The 15,317-nt window shown below is 34.2% G+C and overlaps 4 protein-coding genes across 4 annotated transcripts; 1 reads left to right on the top strand and 3 right to left on the bottom strand.

Moving 5' to 3' along the window:
- The first annotated feature begins 144 nt into the window (after positions 1–144).
- LOC129565550 (out at first protein) lies at positions 145–4,827 on the top strand. The gene is made up of 5 exons (XM_055440541.1): positions 145–765; positions 1,008–1,121; positions 1,202–1,336; positions 1,565–1,748; positions 1,868–4,827. Exons 1-5 carry the CDS (start codon positions 526–528, stop codon positions 2,146–2,148), a joined length of 954 nt encoding a protein of 317 aa, XP_055296516.1. The 5' UTR covers positions 145–525; the 3' UTR covers positions 2,149–4,827.
- A 3,577-nt stretch (positions 4,828–8,404) lies between these two features.
- On the bottom strand, positions 8,405–10,344 carry LOC129565972 (reticulon-4-interacting protein 1, mitochondrial-like). The gene is made up of 5 exons (XM_055441449.1): positions 9,909–10,344; positions 9,624–9,800; positions 9,354–9,565; positions 9,145–9,274; positions 8,405–9,075 (listed from the first exon to the last, which is right to left on the bottom strand). Exons 1-5 carry the CDS (start codon positions 9,991–9,993, stop codon positions 8,495–8,497), a joined length of 1,185 nt encoding a protein of 394 aa, XP_055297424.1. The 5' UTR covers positions 9,994–10,344; the 3' UTR covers positions 8,405–8,494.
- A 344-nt stretch (positions 10,345–10,688) lies between these two features.
- Positions 10,689–12,914, bottom strand: LOC129565973 (reticulon-4-interacting protein 1 homolog, mitochondrial-like). The gene is made up of 5 exons (XM_055441450.1): positions 12,466–12,914; positions 12,205–12,357; positions 11,859–12,070; positions 11,634–11,733; positions 10,689–11,449 (listed from the first exon to the last, which is right to left on the bottom strand). The coding sequence occupies exons 1-5, from the start codon at positions 12,548–12,550 to the stop codon at positions 10,863–10,865; spliced, it is 1,137 nt and encodes a 378-aa protein (XP_055297425.1). The 5' UTR covers positions 12,551–12,914; the 3' UTR covers positions 10,689–10,862.
- Positions 12,915–13,323: 409 nt separating this feature from the next.
- On the bottom strand, positions 13,324–15,311 carry LOC129565974 (reticulon-4-interacting protein 1 homolog, mitochondrial-like). The gene is made up of 6 exons (XM_055441452.1): positions 15,296–15,311; positions 15,141–15,170; positions 14,892–15,071; positions 14,537–14,748; positions 14,282–14,411; positions 13,324–14,090 (listed from the first exon to the last, which is right to left on the bottom strand). Exons 3-6 carry the CDS (start codon positions 15,037–15,039, stop codon positions 13,504–13,506), a joined length of 1,077 nt encoding a protein of 358 aa, XP_055297427.1. The 5' UTR covers positions 15,040–15,071; positions 15,141–15,170; positions 15,296–15,311; the 3' UTR covers positions 13,324–13,503.
- Between the last annotated feature and the right edge of the window lie 6 nt (positions 15,312–15,317).

The raw sequence follows: 15,317 nt of genomic DNA, 5'->3' as shown, positions 1-15,317 counted from the left end.
ACTTTTCATTATAATACACGTCCACACAAACCGTCAGCCATATTGCTGATTGGGACCACATAACAATGGTTATACCGCGTGAAGTTGGCTCCATGCTCAAGTGTGTTCAAATTTTGTTCTACATTTCCATATATTCCAAATGTCAGGACTGGATTTGACAGAGCAAAAGAACGGTCTACGTGAGTTCACGAAATTTTTCGCTTCACTTTGATTGACTTTCCTCCTCGGGTGACAGATCATGTACATCTATTTGTGTGAATGGTAGTGCGTATTGCAAAAAAAAAGGAAAATAAGAATGGAATATTCTTCTTTAATACACTGCATTGTTTAGAAAACAAATGGATACGCATCGGTTATTACAAAAGCAGCGACAACTAATTTCCGATAGGAGATTTAGGAAATTGAATTGAAATTCAGAGTTATTGTGCGAAATGAACACTTCTGTATGGTCTGAGTGAGAGAAAAATAGTGGTGTAAACAAAATTGTATGAAGTAAATAAATGGTGCTTTTCATTTTGACCGTACATGCAGTGCATTCGAAATAATGAGAAATTTGCATGCATTTCCAATCGTACAAATGGATCAATCTTCCGAAGGGCAACATTTGCACAAATTTTATCACCAAGTACTAAAACGAATATAGGGGGAAAAATGAGTTTTTTCTGTGCGACCAAATTTATCGTCAGTGTTTACATTGTGCAATGCATTCTGTGTATGAAACCATTATTCACCGAATCCGAATTATTAATCAATGTGCAAAATCAGGTGAGTTATCAGTTGCATGAAATGAATCATTGCTGTAAAGCGATTTATCTAAAAAGACGTATGCACACTTGATATCAACACCTGTGCCAAAGAAGGAGTTTGACTAATAAATTTTGATGCGCGTGATTTTTCTCTCTGAAAATTAGATGAATTTCAATTATTTCCACTTCAGTAGCAACTTGATGTTAGAAATGGTTATTAGTGTGCAATGACTTGAGATTAATTTGGCTTAATTTTGACAGGGAGGTGAGGTAATCCAGGAGACAATAACATCAAATTTGGACGATGACTCAATTATATTGGAATTTCAACGCACAGACGGTACTCTGATAACACAACTTTTAGACTTTCGAAATGTAAGTAAACAACATGTGAACAAAAAAAGAGACAGAAAGAACAATAATCACTCGTTAAAATTCTTTGGTTCCGATAACAGGATATTCAAGTTTTGAAAGCGCTTGTTCTGGGCGAAGAGGAACGGGGTCAAAGTCAATATCAAGTCATGTGCTTCGTGTCGAGACTTTCGAAAAATGACTTTATTTCTACAGATGCTATGTCTAAATTACGACAGGTGAGATTTTTTTTCACCATTTTTGATTTCCTTCAATTTGAAACCGTCGGGATTTTGAATTATCAAAAGACTCGATTTTATAAAGTTAGAATTGAAAGAGGTCAAATGTACTCATGCCTATGATTCAACTAGTTTGAAGTCTAAAATTATGTTACTATAATTACTTGACACAATTCATGTGACTACTTTGAATTCAACACTCAAACTTACAATTCCAATGATTTGCAGAAAAATCCCAGTACAATACGGCAGCCGGAAGAAGACCGGGGTCGTGAGAATTTCACAATGACCGCTTGGGTGAATTTGCGCCAGGCAGCACCGCTTAGTCAACACATTTCAACTCTGTGCACAGAAGCTGCAGACTCAACATATATTAGTGATTTTGATATAAGAATATTAGCATCAAAACCGGGTTAGTATATCTCATAGTTCCAAGAACTGTGTAATCAATACTTTTTAAGTGTATTATCTAAGACATCTTCCTTTTTTTCCCACTGACTAACATTGAAATGTCCCATTCTTTCCATTCAGGTGCATCTGTATCGAAACTAGAATTAGCAATTTATCCATTTCCAACAACGCAAACCACATTATCTACATGCAATGCAGTGTCTGGCCTGTGGACACCATGTACTTGTTTGCTTGAGATGTGTATCGGTTGGTATCCGTGCGGGTTGAAATTCTGTAAAGGCAAAATTGATACGGGCATCGGCAATAACGCCAGCTATCGATGCGGCATTAAAACGTGCCGAAAATGCTATCAATATCTGTATTATGTGCAGCAAAAGCAACAATGCTTGTGGTATGATTGACCTATTGGTCGATATTTGGAATAATTAATTTAACTTCAGCATAAATTTGACAAGTCTAGGGAATAAGTGTACATTTCTAGATATTTAATAAAACTATATGGAAAACGGAGCAGGAGTGTTAAGACCAAAGTATTTCACAAGTCAAATGTAACAAATAAAGTCAAGTTAGATTTGTAGCTATGAGTTAATTTTGAAATCATTCGAATTTGATTAAATTTTTTATTTTAGGAATATTTTTTTCTGATTTTTTTACTTTTTGTTCTCTTTGTTTCAAAATTCCATGGCAATGACAATGCATTTTATATTTGAATTCTTATTTTATAGACAAATTTCTTCTACGCTTGTTTTCATTTTTAAACTGATATCTTCAGTATGAAATGAATGTGTGATTTGTATGATAAAACTCGTAAATTAAGTTAAAATCGCTAGAAAACTGGATATTCATTCGGTTCGGTTTTAATATCATCATTAAGATGATATTTCACAATTTTCTACATTTAAACTCGTTTTTTTTTCAACATTGAAACCATTTTTTCAATTTGAAATTTGCTTGATTCGATACTTTGATAGAATCTGTTGAAAGAAATATAGTTCGTCATGAAGTAATGTGTTTAATTTCCAACGGTTAAAAATCATTCAATCAATGCATTCTACAATAAACCTTTGAAATTATATAAAACTGTAAAAATTAAGAAATGCAATAGCTTTACCCGATTGAAACCATCATCAAGTATTTTGAGCTCAAAAGCTGAAGCTATTCTATGGATGTATAAAACACTTTGTGACGGAGTACATAGTAAAACCCATTGTTTTCGCAAGAGAAATTCGCTTTGGAAAATAACTCAAAATTTCAATGTACTTTTTCATTCTGTTTTCCGTTTGGAACTCAGCATATACCGAAATTTCAAACCAAACACTGTCAATCTTTTTTACGTTGGCACAAAAATCTGCATCGATTCCACATCAAGTTACCATAAATAGAATATAGCAAATGTTTATTCAATTATAATGAAAAATATGTATTTAATCAAACCGTGGCCTTAGCTCAATACAGAACGAAAAATATTGTATATATAAACCAAAAAGATTCATATAAAATCTTGAATAAGAATGTGCAAATACAGAAGAATAGCTTTAAGCAACACATTTTTCTCACAATAGGAAAAGTGTACAATTACACGCATTGTATACAATTGTATTCTTTCATAAGTCAGTTTGTACTTTCTAGAAACTATTCTATTCATCAAAACCATTTTTCCAGAGGTTAGTTGCAGATAAATTTATTTATATAAATTTCAAATATCAAATAAATTTATCCGATATTTTTCATGCGTTGTGTTGTTCTGACGCATTCGTAGTACATAAACGAAACATCGGCTGTTGTATTGGCAGCCAGGTATTCATCGCAGGAATGAGATTTTTGTTTTGTTCATTAACCGATATTTGTGAACAAGTCTGCCACTGTGTCACTACATAGTATATATAGTCCAAAAGAAATGTGCAGAGACGAAAATGTTCGCCATTTAGTTTTACATTGCCAATACATTAGTTATGGAATTTTTTTATTTTTTGTTGTTTGTAAACAAATCTGCATATATTTTTGCATTGTCCCTACACACTTCTTATGGACATATACTATGTACAGTGGCAATGCAAAAAGATAGGCAGATTTGTTTGCAAACAAAAAAAATAAACAAAACAAAAATCTCTATAACTAATGTATTGGCAATGTTAAAATAAATGGCGAATATTTTCGTCTCTGCAGATTTCTTATGGTCTATATATACTATGTAGTGACACAGTGGCAGAATTGTTGACAAAGAACGGTAAATGAACAAAACGAAAATCTCATTGCAGCGATAAATAGCTGGCAAATGCGTTAGAACAACACGACGCATGAAAAATATCGGATAAATTTATTTGATATTTGAAATTTATATAAATAAATTTATGTGCAACCAACCTCTGCATTTTTCTTATACGTTTAAACCATTCAGTTATTTTTTCCTATAAAAATGCACTTTAATAATAAAAACTAGTGAATATTCATCGTTTTTTTTTAAATTATAGTTCAATGAAAACATTGTGTGAATGATGAGCTCAAAATTATTGCTTTTTGTGCACATTTACGAACAACCATTCAAATAGATCATTTTCCATTGACTAAATCCAAAAACTTTAGTTTCAGATTTGTCTCGTATCGAAAATAAATAAAAAGAATGAAAAAAATTCAACAATTCTTGAAAAATAATCTGATAAAATCTGGCTTTCTTTAAATGTATCGGAAATGAATAAAATAAAAAAATTCAATGGAAATGAAATAATACTTGAGACAGAAAAAAAAACTCCTACATTTGCGGAGTGGAACAAATTAACAGTAATATTTGTGTGATTGTGCCAATGTAAATACGACTTCAAGCTAACGAAAGAATGTTATGATACCTAATTTCTGTATGTTCTTTTCTCTTCACACGAATACTACAACCTAGAAGACTGCATTGAAATTTTAATTTTATGAAATACAAGAAACATTGAGAAAAATATAGTAAATCAAGTTCGGTCTTGTCATTTTAAAACGATAGTTGCAAATGTTACAATTTCGATTTGAATTTGAATGTAAAAACCTTTTTCCATTGGAACTTTGAAATGAAATAAAACTAAAGTGGTTTGAAATACCAATAGAGTTGTTGTTTTTCCTAACTTCAAATCAAAAGTAATAAAACTTTGGCCGGAATGAGATGTAAAATGTCCGATTCAACTTAACCCTTTATCACATTTCGGTTTCTAAAGTAACCAGATACGCCAGACGCTATAGCTATGAAACCACTGAATATTTTTACATTCTTGTTTGGAAACAAATGTAGGGAATTGAACTAGCTTTCATTTGATACTTTACAGGCTACAATTGGCTGGCTGAATGGAAAGTTTTTTCTGTTCATGTACTGCTGTAAAAAAAATGCGAAATTATAGCAGAATTCCACATTTTTCCTCCTCTTATCTTGTGGGTTTGTCCATTCTTTTCAATTGTCAAATTAGGACTCGTAGGACCAAAACACATCAATTTAACTTTCTGCATCATTAGTTTTATGAAATTTAATTTTTTCAAGCTTTTATAGTGATTTGACACTTTTGACTCTTTTCCGATTTTCTCGACAAATACGCAATTTTTCAAAAATCTAAGTATGAGGTTTTTCTCTATTTATCGTGGCACAAAACATATATCAAAATGATTCAAAAACAAAAAATTGTGCATCAAAGGGTTAATGTGAAGAATGACGGCGTGCAAAGCAAATATGTCGCTCGGGGCAAATACCTTGCCTGCCTCATGCTTTGCACGCCACCGGTGAAGAGTTCTCATCAGTGGCTTGTGCTTCTAAATCTGGGTTTTTCTTAGAAACGTGTCTCTGCAAAGGGTCCATGAAGAATATAGTCCAGTGAATGCAATCACTCTCCAGCCAACACAAAACCAGACGTGAGTTTGACAGAACAAAAAGAAATCGAACGATTTTTTTTATTGTATACTGAGGTGTTTTGAAAATGGAACAGTTATATTTATGCTCAATGCTTGAATAATATTTCTATGTCACAGAGTGAAACTCTTTCCAGTTGAAAAGTGAACTTATCTTTTCTAATTAACAAATTATACCGCATATACGATCTATATGTTTACGTAGGTTCTTCGAACTGTGTGCTTTTTCTTAGAACCAAATGCCTCCCATTTTGTTCCCATTGTTTCTTCCATGAATAGATGAGTATTTGGAGTTGACTTCGGATATCAATCGATAATCTCATATTATAATTTCATTTCGCTTCATTGAATATATTTAGTTATATATTATGGATAATGTACCAGTTTCGGTGACAATAATATCTGCATCCCTATTTTATACTTGATGACAAATGTTATAAAATATTCAATTGGTTAAATGGATTAATGGATGATGCTGGAAATTTGGAGAAACTTCTCGCTCAAGTTGGAATCAGTATATATGGCCCAACGTCCATTGAGGACGTAATTTAAATTAACACTTCGACACAGGAAATATTCAATTATAATGGTACTAATGTTAGAGGTATAATCGCTTTAGTTGCGCTTCAGCAACAAAGCTTCATAAAATTAGTTTACAATCAACTTTTGTTTCGGGTGGATTAAATAAAATAAATTTCTGAAATGAATTTGTAATCGTTTGGTTCTCTCGAACCGCAAGGAAATTTATTGAATTTATTTGATTCACACAGAGTGTGTGACTTTTTGTATTGCCTCCTTCTTGTTCCGAATGAAAATGCAAAATTTTTTTTTATGATTCCATTTGATCGATATATTTCGGCTTATCAAAAGCCATCTTCAGGATCTAAAATGAAATAATTTTTCACAATTTATCAATAAATAACCTAGATTTCGTGTGTAAATAAATTAATTTACCAAGAGCCAATTGACTCTAACACTGTGAATCTAATTTTCAATAACAAACAATGCAGCGAAATGTCAGAGTTTTCACTCTGTGTGAATCAAATAAATTCACCGTTCCGGCAATACAACATACACAGTCCAATTGGATTGTTTTTTCAAATTTATTGAACTTATCACTACTAATATGTCACTTGTTTACGGGTGGCAATTTCGGATCGATCAATATCCTGTACCATCCCAAAGCACCCGACGATCCTCTTTTGGTTTCAATCGACTCGGCTTCTGCTCTCCAAGTGCCCATGATCATGCAAGATATCTCCACCGACAGAACAATTCAAATTGACCGTCGAAATCAACGAACCGACAAGATTTTTCAATTGATATACCTGCCACCAGATCAACTGATTGAACAGTTCCATCGAATTGAGAAACTACTTACTTTTTATCGCATTTTCAATTAACAACACCTGTTCAACTAGATCGAATCGAATCCATTGTTGTTCCAAGTGCAAAACCGATATCAAGTTCATTACTTTTGGTTTATAATACTTCAAGTCACACGTTAAGTGCATACATTTTATCAAAAAATTTAATTCAGCCGGCGGATCTGATTAACTGCATTTTTGTTTGGTTCGATTTATTTGAGCGATTATTCAATGCATTCGCTCTTGGATACACGCATGAAAGTGGACCCATTTGAGGCGTTGGCTAAGCGAGATGTACCAATTTATTTGAATGGCTTTGTTTCAGCACAAATGGATTATATCACGGATATGCTTAGGTAATTTATTATTAGAGTAACTAAGTGAAAGATTTCAAAAGTGAGGAGGGTCTAATGTCGTTTATTTAACTTATTTTCTCTGTAGTGGGAAACTTAAAAAGAAGTCTAATATTTCGACATCAACAAGTAAGATCGACCTAGATAAAGCAATGGCAATCGTTCTACCTTCTGTTAGTACCGCATACACTATGAGAATGCTTAGTAATAAAACAAAAGACTATGATATCATTAGGGAGCCTTTGGGTAAATACATAATTTTCCATAACAGCTACTTTTGTCTGTACAACTGCTCGTTTTAGGTGCGGTGTACACGAACTTTCACTTAACAAGTGACGGTTATATACCTGACCAAACGATTGACAAATTTGATAAAGTGATGACGTCATTCAATGAAAATGGTTTGGGTGTATTTTGGTATAAGACGACACTATTTTGGCAATAATTTTTATCACGAATGACATTTTAACTGACACTATTTTGGCTTTCAATCTGGGCCGGAGCAGAGTCCAGAACCGATCGATATAGAGCACAATTTAATGTTAAAGCGGTTAATGTTGATTGTTGATGAATTTTACTACCTTCTAGTCATTTATGTTTGTACCTTGATATGCATCACTATCGTTTTCGTGATTGAAACTGTTTGGTCACGTATTCTGTCGGTTCAAGTAGGATCATTGAGTGTGTTTCATAGAAGACATGTACAAAGTGGGCAACGCAGCCAAATTCACGTCGGTTGCCTATGCAGCACAACAACGGAATCTAAATACACGCAAACAAAATTTAAATTTCAATTATAACTGAATATAGTCAATGTTGTGATTTTTTATTCCATAGAACACTCTTTGATTCCGTTTGACAACAATGGAAAAATTTAATTAATCCAATTTTACCAGATCCATTTTGTTGATTCCATAATTTGACGAACAAATAATGTTTATTCACTTGACATGACTATACGCCCTTTCTTTCATCATTTATGTACGTCGAAATTCATTTGGGACTATTTTTCGAACAAATGTGTGTATCTGATTATAATGGGATGAAAAAAAAATAAAGACACTGAATTATCGGGATGCAAACTTTTTATTTTATTTTATAAAACTGATACAGAAAACAAATGCATTTTTTCTGTTCTTCATTTCATTTTGCGATGGTTACTTGACTTTTACCACTACTTTGCCTCTCAAATGTCCTTTGGCCACCTTCTCAAATGCTTCTTTTGCTGCATTAAAGTCATAAGTCGAATCGATAATCGGCTTCAATTGGCCATTTTCGACCAGTTTTCTCAAATATTCAATGCCTTGCGGTGCTGGTATGAAAAATCCCCATTTCAATAATCCTCTTTTGCCGTGAATTGTTTTTACATTATTTTTGATCAAAGTCAAAGCGCTTTTGACTGATCCTAAAATAATGCCACCTGAATCAGTGTCATTCAGAAGCGGTGGCTGTAATGTGATATATTGACTGAATTTCCAAGGGAGGCTTGTAGCATAATCGGCACCCAATCCAGCAGCATCTAAAATTATATCGTAAAACTGTCCACGAACTGCTTCACTCACATTCTCTGTTCTGTAGTCGATAACACGACCAGCACCAAGTTTCTTAACTGTTTCAACCGAGTCTGTGCTACAGGTGGCTGATATGTTCATTTGTTCGGCTTTGGCTATTTGAACTGCTAGCGTACCAACTCCACCAGATGCACCCAAAATACAAACACTTAGTCCTTTTCCACCTCCTAAAATGCATTACCAATGGGATTGGATTGCATAAATGAATATTTCGACTGAAGGCTTTTATAACAAACCTCTTGATGTTAATGCTCCTCGCAGACCTCCAGCCAATCCAGATAAATATAAACTTGACCAGGCTGTCAAACCAGCAAACATTATCCCAGACGCTCCGACGTCTTCAATATTTTCTGGCTTACGGACTATCTAAAAATTGTCCAATTTGTTGAAGTTTGAATTATTGTTACATTTTTTCTTATCTCAGAATGATTTTCTCCTGACTCACAGTCTTTTGATCTACTATAACATATTCTGCAAGCGATCCTGGTTGATGTGTGGGAACGATTCCAAAAACTTTATCACCGACTTGAATATTTTTTCGCACAGACTTTCCTTTTGCTTTGACAACACCAGAAAACTCTCGTCCAAGAATCAAAGGGAATTCTTTTATCTTTTTCAAATGACGAAGTGTATTCAACACTCGTTGACCATAACCCGCTGAAATAGAAAATTTCATCAAAAATAGTGCTTATGATCAATTTTTTTTTCAATGAACCTGTCATGAGTTGATCCAAAGGATTGATTGATGTGGCAATCACTTCTATAAGCACTTCCGTTCTCGACTTGATCTTTGGAAGTTTAATACTATCATTGAATTTTAGTGCATTAATGCCAACATATTCGTTAATTTCCCATCCGCTCATTTGATCACTTTCAAATTTGTGGGAAATTTCTGTACAAAATGAATCAAAATGACGCACAAATTAATATTGATTCACATTAATTAGAACAAATAAGGTTTTATGAACGAATATTTAGGTATATTTCAAAGTCAATTCACCAGAAGTCTCGAGTCGATCACCCAAAACTTGGCTGTGGCCACAAGTTATAGCTACAACCAAAACTAGCATTAATTTTGAATCCATTTCACTTGTACTTTTCCTTCGCACTTTGACACGTTTGCTTCAAATGTCTGATCTTACGACGATGAACTTTGTTTTTAAACTAAGATTCCAAAATATCAAGTGTTTATTCCACTTATTTATTACCACATTTCTTTGATTTCATCGTGACTTTGACTTCTTTATATTTTATCGCTTTGTGTTGATTGACATTGTTGTCGCTGACGAAAAGCGTTCTGATTGTTTTGAAATACTCTTTATCAAATCATTGATAACGATTTTTAAATTAACTACAAAAAATTTCTCGTTCGAAATAGAGTCGAACACAAATGGATAAAATTTGATTCTACTGCTTATTTGTCGATGACATTATCACGAATGAATCGTAGATTCAATGAAGAGCATAAAGTAGCCATTTGAAAATCACTTTTTGAATTGTAGCCAACGTCTAGTTCGTACGAAAAATCAACAGCTCTTTTGTCACTCTTCGTTTTTCGTCAATTCGTACGTATTCATATCTTTTAAAGTGTCTTTTTGAACAATTTTTAATTTTGAAATCCAAAACCATCTTTCAAAGCAATGAATACCATCGATGTTACATAAAAATTGAGAGTAAACCGAAAATTTTTTACTTTTCCATTCAAAAGATTGGTTCAAACAAAAGCACACCATTATGGCCTTAGATCGTGATCAAAATAAGTAAATAGTACAAAATGAAATGATTTTTCAAAAGATTCATATTTTAATCAACATTTGTTTTATACAAAACAGTAAGACTAACTGCATTTTGTGAACTAGCTTATGTAAACTGCACACAGCCAATTCATTCGATGTACGTGTTTTCGTAAAAATTTAAACTTGACAATTGACATCAATACGATTAAAATGTTGTTTCAGTTATTTTTAACTTTTATAATAATTTTCCCACGCAAATGACCCTTGGCTAGCTTATCGAACGCTTCTTTCGTTTCATTGAAGTTATATATCGTATCAATGATTGGTTTGATTTTGCCGCTTTCGACTTGTCGTCGAAAGTATTCAATGCCTTGTGCCGATGGCTCAAAGAAACCCCACTTCACCAATCCTTTGTAGCCGAAAATGGATTGAATGTTGCTTTGTAGAAGATCTATGGCACTATTAATGGTGCCGAAAACGAGACCATTTGCATCAGTATTGTTGAGAACTGGAGGCTGTAGCGTGATGTACTGGCCAAAGCTCCACGGAAGTGTTGTAGCATAGTCCGATCCTAAGCCAGCAGCATCGAGAATTATGTCAAAGCTTAAGCCACGGAATGCCTCTTTGAGATCTTCTTTTCTGTAATCGATAACATGGTCAGCGCCAAGATCCTTGACCATTTGCACAGAGTTCGTGCTACAAGTGGCGGTGACTATCATATCTTCAGCTTTGGCCATTTGAACCGCCAGCGTGCCAACTCCACCGGATGCACCCAAAATGCACAGACGTTTTCCTTTTCCTCCGCCTAAATAGGGATTGAGTACAAATATGGTTAGTTAATGGATTGAAACATTGTAAAGTAAGGGAAAAAAAAGTATAAGAGACTCTCTCAAAGAGAGTAATCAAAAATACTAGCAAAAAATGAGTCAAACGAATTTCGTTATGAAAAATCGAAATCAGATGTAAAAAAACGATTTTTTACGACCAACCGACTAAATCAGAAAAACTCAAACTAGCCCAAGCCGTCAATCCTGCATACAGTATTCCAGCTGCGCCAATGTCATCGATGCCCTCTGGCTTTCGTGTTATCTGCAAGTGAATAAAAATGCTTTTTAGTCAATGATAAAGTTTAACCTTTGGTCATGCATGTGAACAACGGAACAAAGTGTTTACACTGATCAAAATAAAAATAAAACGAATGTCAAGACTCTTACAACTGATTGATCAACGACGACATATTCGGCAATAGATCCCGGCTGATGTGGCGGTACAACTCCCCAAACTTTGTCACCAATCTGAATATCTGCGCGCACTGACTGACCCTTTGCTCGAACAACGCCACAAAATTCTCTTCCCAAAATTAATGGGAACTCATTAATTTCGCTAATCCAACGAAGCGTGTTTAGCACTCGTTGTCCATAGCCCTCTAAAAAAAATATCAAGTGATTCTTGTAAGATTGCTATTTTTCTTGTAAAACATAAAGGGTGTGTTTTGAGAATGAATGATGAAATTATGAGAATGCAAATCATGTTCAAGTTTGAAAAAAATATAAGCCAAACCTGTCATGAGCTGATCAAGCGAATTAACGGCTGTAGTGTAAACTTCAACGAATACCTCATCTGACGATCTAATTACGGGCAATTCTAAATTATCGCTAAATTGAAGCGAATTTATTCCACCATATTCACGAATTGACCATCCACTCATTTGATCTGTACAAAATGAAATAAAATGGCATACAAATTAATATTGATTCACAATAATTTAGACAAATATGATGTTATCAACGATATAATATGTATATTTCAAAGTCATTTCACCAGAAGTCTCGGAACGATCACCCAAAACATGACTACAGTCACAAATTATAGCTACAACCAAAACTAGCATTAATTTTGAATCCATTTCACTTGTACTTTTCCTTTGCACTTTAACACGTTTGTTTCAAATGCCCGATCTTACAACGATGAGCGTTGTTTTTAAACTAAAAGTCCGAAATGTCAAATGTTTATTCCACTTAATTATTAATGCGTATTTGGTTCCGACAATTTTGTTAATGCGACTTTGACTTCCATTTTTTTTTTCTTTCTTTGTTTTGATTGAGTTTAAACTGAATTGTTCGTCGCTGACAAAAGGCGTCCCCATTGTTTTGAAATACTCTTTATCAAATAATTGATAAGGTTTTTTGGACAAAAGTAAATGACAAATTTTCGTTCGAAATAAAATTGAGTTGAATGTGTTTAGTGCTTATTTTTCGATGACATTATCACCAATGAATCGTAGATTCAATCATATCTCGTATATTGGGAGTTTTTCGATTGCCTATGTCATCTATATGACTTTCAGGCGCAATGTATTAGTATATGTTTGACAGCTTAGTCAAGAACCATTTCTAGCAAAGTTACAAACAAAATTCAGTTTGATATAAGAGGTATGGATTCAATGAAGAGTATGAAGTAACTGTTTAAAAATCACATTTTGGATATTAGCTAATATCAACCAACACTTACCTTGTACCAACAGCTAAATTTTGTCACAATGAATACCATCGATGTTAAATAAAAATTGAGAGTAAACCGAAAATTATTTACTTTTCCATACAAAAGATTGGTTCAAACAAAAGCACACCATTATGGCCTTAGATCGTGATCAAAATAAGTAAATAGTACGAAACGAAATGATTTTTCAAACGATTCATATTTTAATCAAATTTTTTTTTATACAATACAGTAAGATTAACTGCATTTTGTGAACTATCTTATGTAAACTATGACAGCACACATCCAATTCATTCGATGTACGTGTTTTCGTAAAAAATTAAACTTGACAATTGACATCAATACGATTAAAATGTTTGTTCAGTCATTTTTAACTTTTATAATAATTTTCCCACGCAAATGACCTTTGGCCACCTTATCGAATGCTTCTTTTGTTTCATTGAAATCATAAACCGTATCAATGATTGGTTTGATTTTGCCGCTTTCGACTTGTCGTCGGAAGTATTCGATGCCTTGTGGTGCTGGCACAAAGAAACCCCATTTCAATAGTCCTTTGTAGCCGTAGATGGTTTTAACGTTGCTTTGTAGAAGGTTTATAGCGCTCTTGAGGGTTCCGAGAATGAGACCATTTGCATCAGTATTGTTGAGAACTGGAGGCTGTAGCGTGATGTACTGGCTAAAGCTCCACGGAAGTGTTGTAGCATAGTCTGATCCTAAGCCAGCAGCATCGAGAATTATGTCAAAGCTTAAGCCACGGAATGCCTCTTTGAGATCTTCTTTTCTGTAATCGATAACATGGTCAGCGCCAAGATCCTTGACCATTTGCACAGAGTTCGTGCTGCAAGTGGCGGTGACTATCATCTCTTCAGCTTTGGCCATTTGAACCGCCAGCGTGCCAACTCCACCGGATGCACCCAAAATGCACAGACGTTTTCCTTTTCCTCCGCCTGAATAGGGATTGGGTACAAATATGGTTAGTTAATGGATTGAAACATTGTAAAGTAAGGGAAAAAAAGTATAAGAGACTCTCTCAAAGAGAGTAATCAAAAATACTAGCAAAAAATGAGTCAAACGAATATCGTTATGAAAAATTTGCAATCGTAAACAAGAAAAATCAGGGAAAGAATCCGCGATTAACCTTTTGACGTTTTCAATCCTTGAAGACCACCAGCTAAACCCCAAATATACAAACTCGACCAAGCCGTCAATCCTGCATACAATATTCCAGCTGCGCCAATGTCATCAATGCCCTCTGGCTTTCGTGTTATCTGCAAATGAATAAAAATGCTTTTTAGTCAATGATAAAGTTCAACCTTTGGTCATGCATGCGAACAACTGACCAACATGTTTACACTGATCAAAATAAAAATGAAACGAATGTCAAGACTCTTACAACTGATTGATCAACGACGACATATTCGGCAATAGATCCCGGCTGATGCGGCGGTACAACTCCCCAAACTTTGTCACCAATCTGAATATCTGCGCGCACTGACTGACCCTTTGCTCGAACAACGCCACAAAATTCTCTTCCCAAAATTAATGGGAACTCATTAATTTTGCTAATCCAACGGAGCGTGTTTAGCACTCGTTGTCCATAGCCCTCTAAAATATCAAGTGGTTCTTATAAGATTGCTTATTTTTCGTGTAAAACATAATGTGCGTGTTTTGAGAATGAGATTTTCGAGACAAAAAACCATTCTCAGAATGCAAATCATGTTCAAGTTTTAAAAAAATATAAGCCAAACCTGTCATGAGCTGATCAAGCGAATTAACGGCTGTAGTGTAAACTTCAACGAATACCTCATTTGACGATCTAATTACGGGTAATTCTAAATTATCGCTAAATCTAAGCGAATTTATTCCACCATATTCACCGATTTCCCATCCGCTCATTTGTGTTCTTCCAATGGAAACGTTTGGCAAATCTGTTAATTAAGAGATTATTACTACTCGTCTGAATTTTGAACCAGAGAAGGAAAAAAAGGTCAGTTTACCACCTCCTTTGTTACAAAATAACGCTACAGCTACTCGCCAAAAGAACCCAAACCACAGAAAATTTGAAGCATCATCCAAGGTAGCCACATAGAAAAGTTATAATTAAACGTATGTTTTAAATACACCAACACCCATTATTCTACATCTAAGTTACCTTTTGATTTCCAATATTCGGC

This window comes from Sitodiplosis mosellana, unplaced genomic scaffold (genome assembly GCF_009176505.1).
Source record: "Sitodiplosis mosellana isolate CC-2019 unplaced genomic scaffold, AAFC_SMos_1.0 Smas_scaffold_3, whole genome shotgun sequence".
Taxonomy (NCBI): domain Eukaryota; kingdom Metazoa; phylum Arthropoda; class Insecta; order Diptera; family Cecidomyiidae; genus Sitodiplosis; species Sitodiplosis mosellana.
The sequence above is the reverse complement of the archived record's forward strand: the minus strand, read 5'-3'. Positions and strand labels throughout refer to the sequence as shown.

Excerpts from the sequence above, each read along its gene's own strand:
- LOC129565550 (XM_055440541.1), top strand. The coding sequence starts at position 526 with ATGCAGTGCATTCGAAATAATGAGAAATTTGCATGCATTTCCAATCGT. Across the intron at positions 1,122-1,201 it reads AACTTTTAGACTTTCGAAAT|GATATTCAAGTTTTGAAAGC; the intron begins GTAAGTAAACAA and ends TTCCGATAACAG. Across the intron at positions 1,337-1,564 it reads CTATGTCTAAATTACGACAG|AAAAATCCCAGTACAATACG; the intron begins GTGAGATTTTTT and ends AATGATTTGCAG.
- LOC129565972 (XM_055441449.1), bottom strand. The coding sequence starts at position 9,993 with ATGGATTCAAAATTAATGCTAGTTTTGGTTGTAGCTATAACTTGTGGC. Across the intron at positions 9,566-9,623 it reads TTTGGATCAACTCATGACAG|CGGGTTATGGTCAACGAGTG; the intron begins GTTCATTGAAAA and ends TTTCTATTTCAG. Across the intron at positions 9,076-9,144 it reads AGGAGCATTAACATCAAGAG|GAGGTGGAAAAGGACTAAGT; the intron begins GTTTGTTATAAA and ends AATGCATTTTAG.
- LOC129565973 (XM_055441450.1), bottom strand. The coding sequence starts at position 12,550 with ATGGATTCAAAATTAATGCTAGTTTTGGTTGTAGCTATAATTTGTGAC. Across the intron at positions 11,734-11,858 it reads TCGTCGTTGATCAATCAGTT|ATAACACGAAAGCCAGAGGG; the intron begins GTAAGAGTCTTG and ends ATTCACTTGCAG. Across the intron at positions 11,450-11,633 it reads GAGTTTTTCTGATTTAGTCG|GCGGAGGAAAAGGAAAACGT; the intron begins GTTGGTCGTAAA and ends ATCCCTATTTAG.
- LOC129565974 (XM_055441452.1), bottom strand. The coding sequence starts at position 15,039 with ATGAGCGGATGGGAAATCGGTGAATATGGTGGAATAAATTCGCTTAGA. Across the intron at positions 14,749-14,891 it reads GCTTGATCAGCTCATGACAG|AGGGCTATGGACAACGAGTG; the intron begins GTTTGGCTTATA and ends TTGATATTTTAG. Across the intron at positions 14,091-14,281 it reads AGGATTGAAAACGTCAAAAG|GCGGAGGAAAAGGAAAACGT; the intron begins GTTAATCGCGGA and ends ATCCCTATTCAG.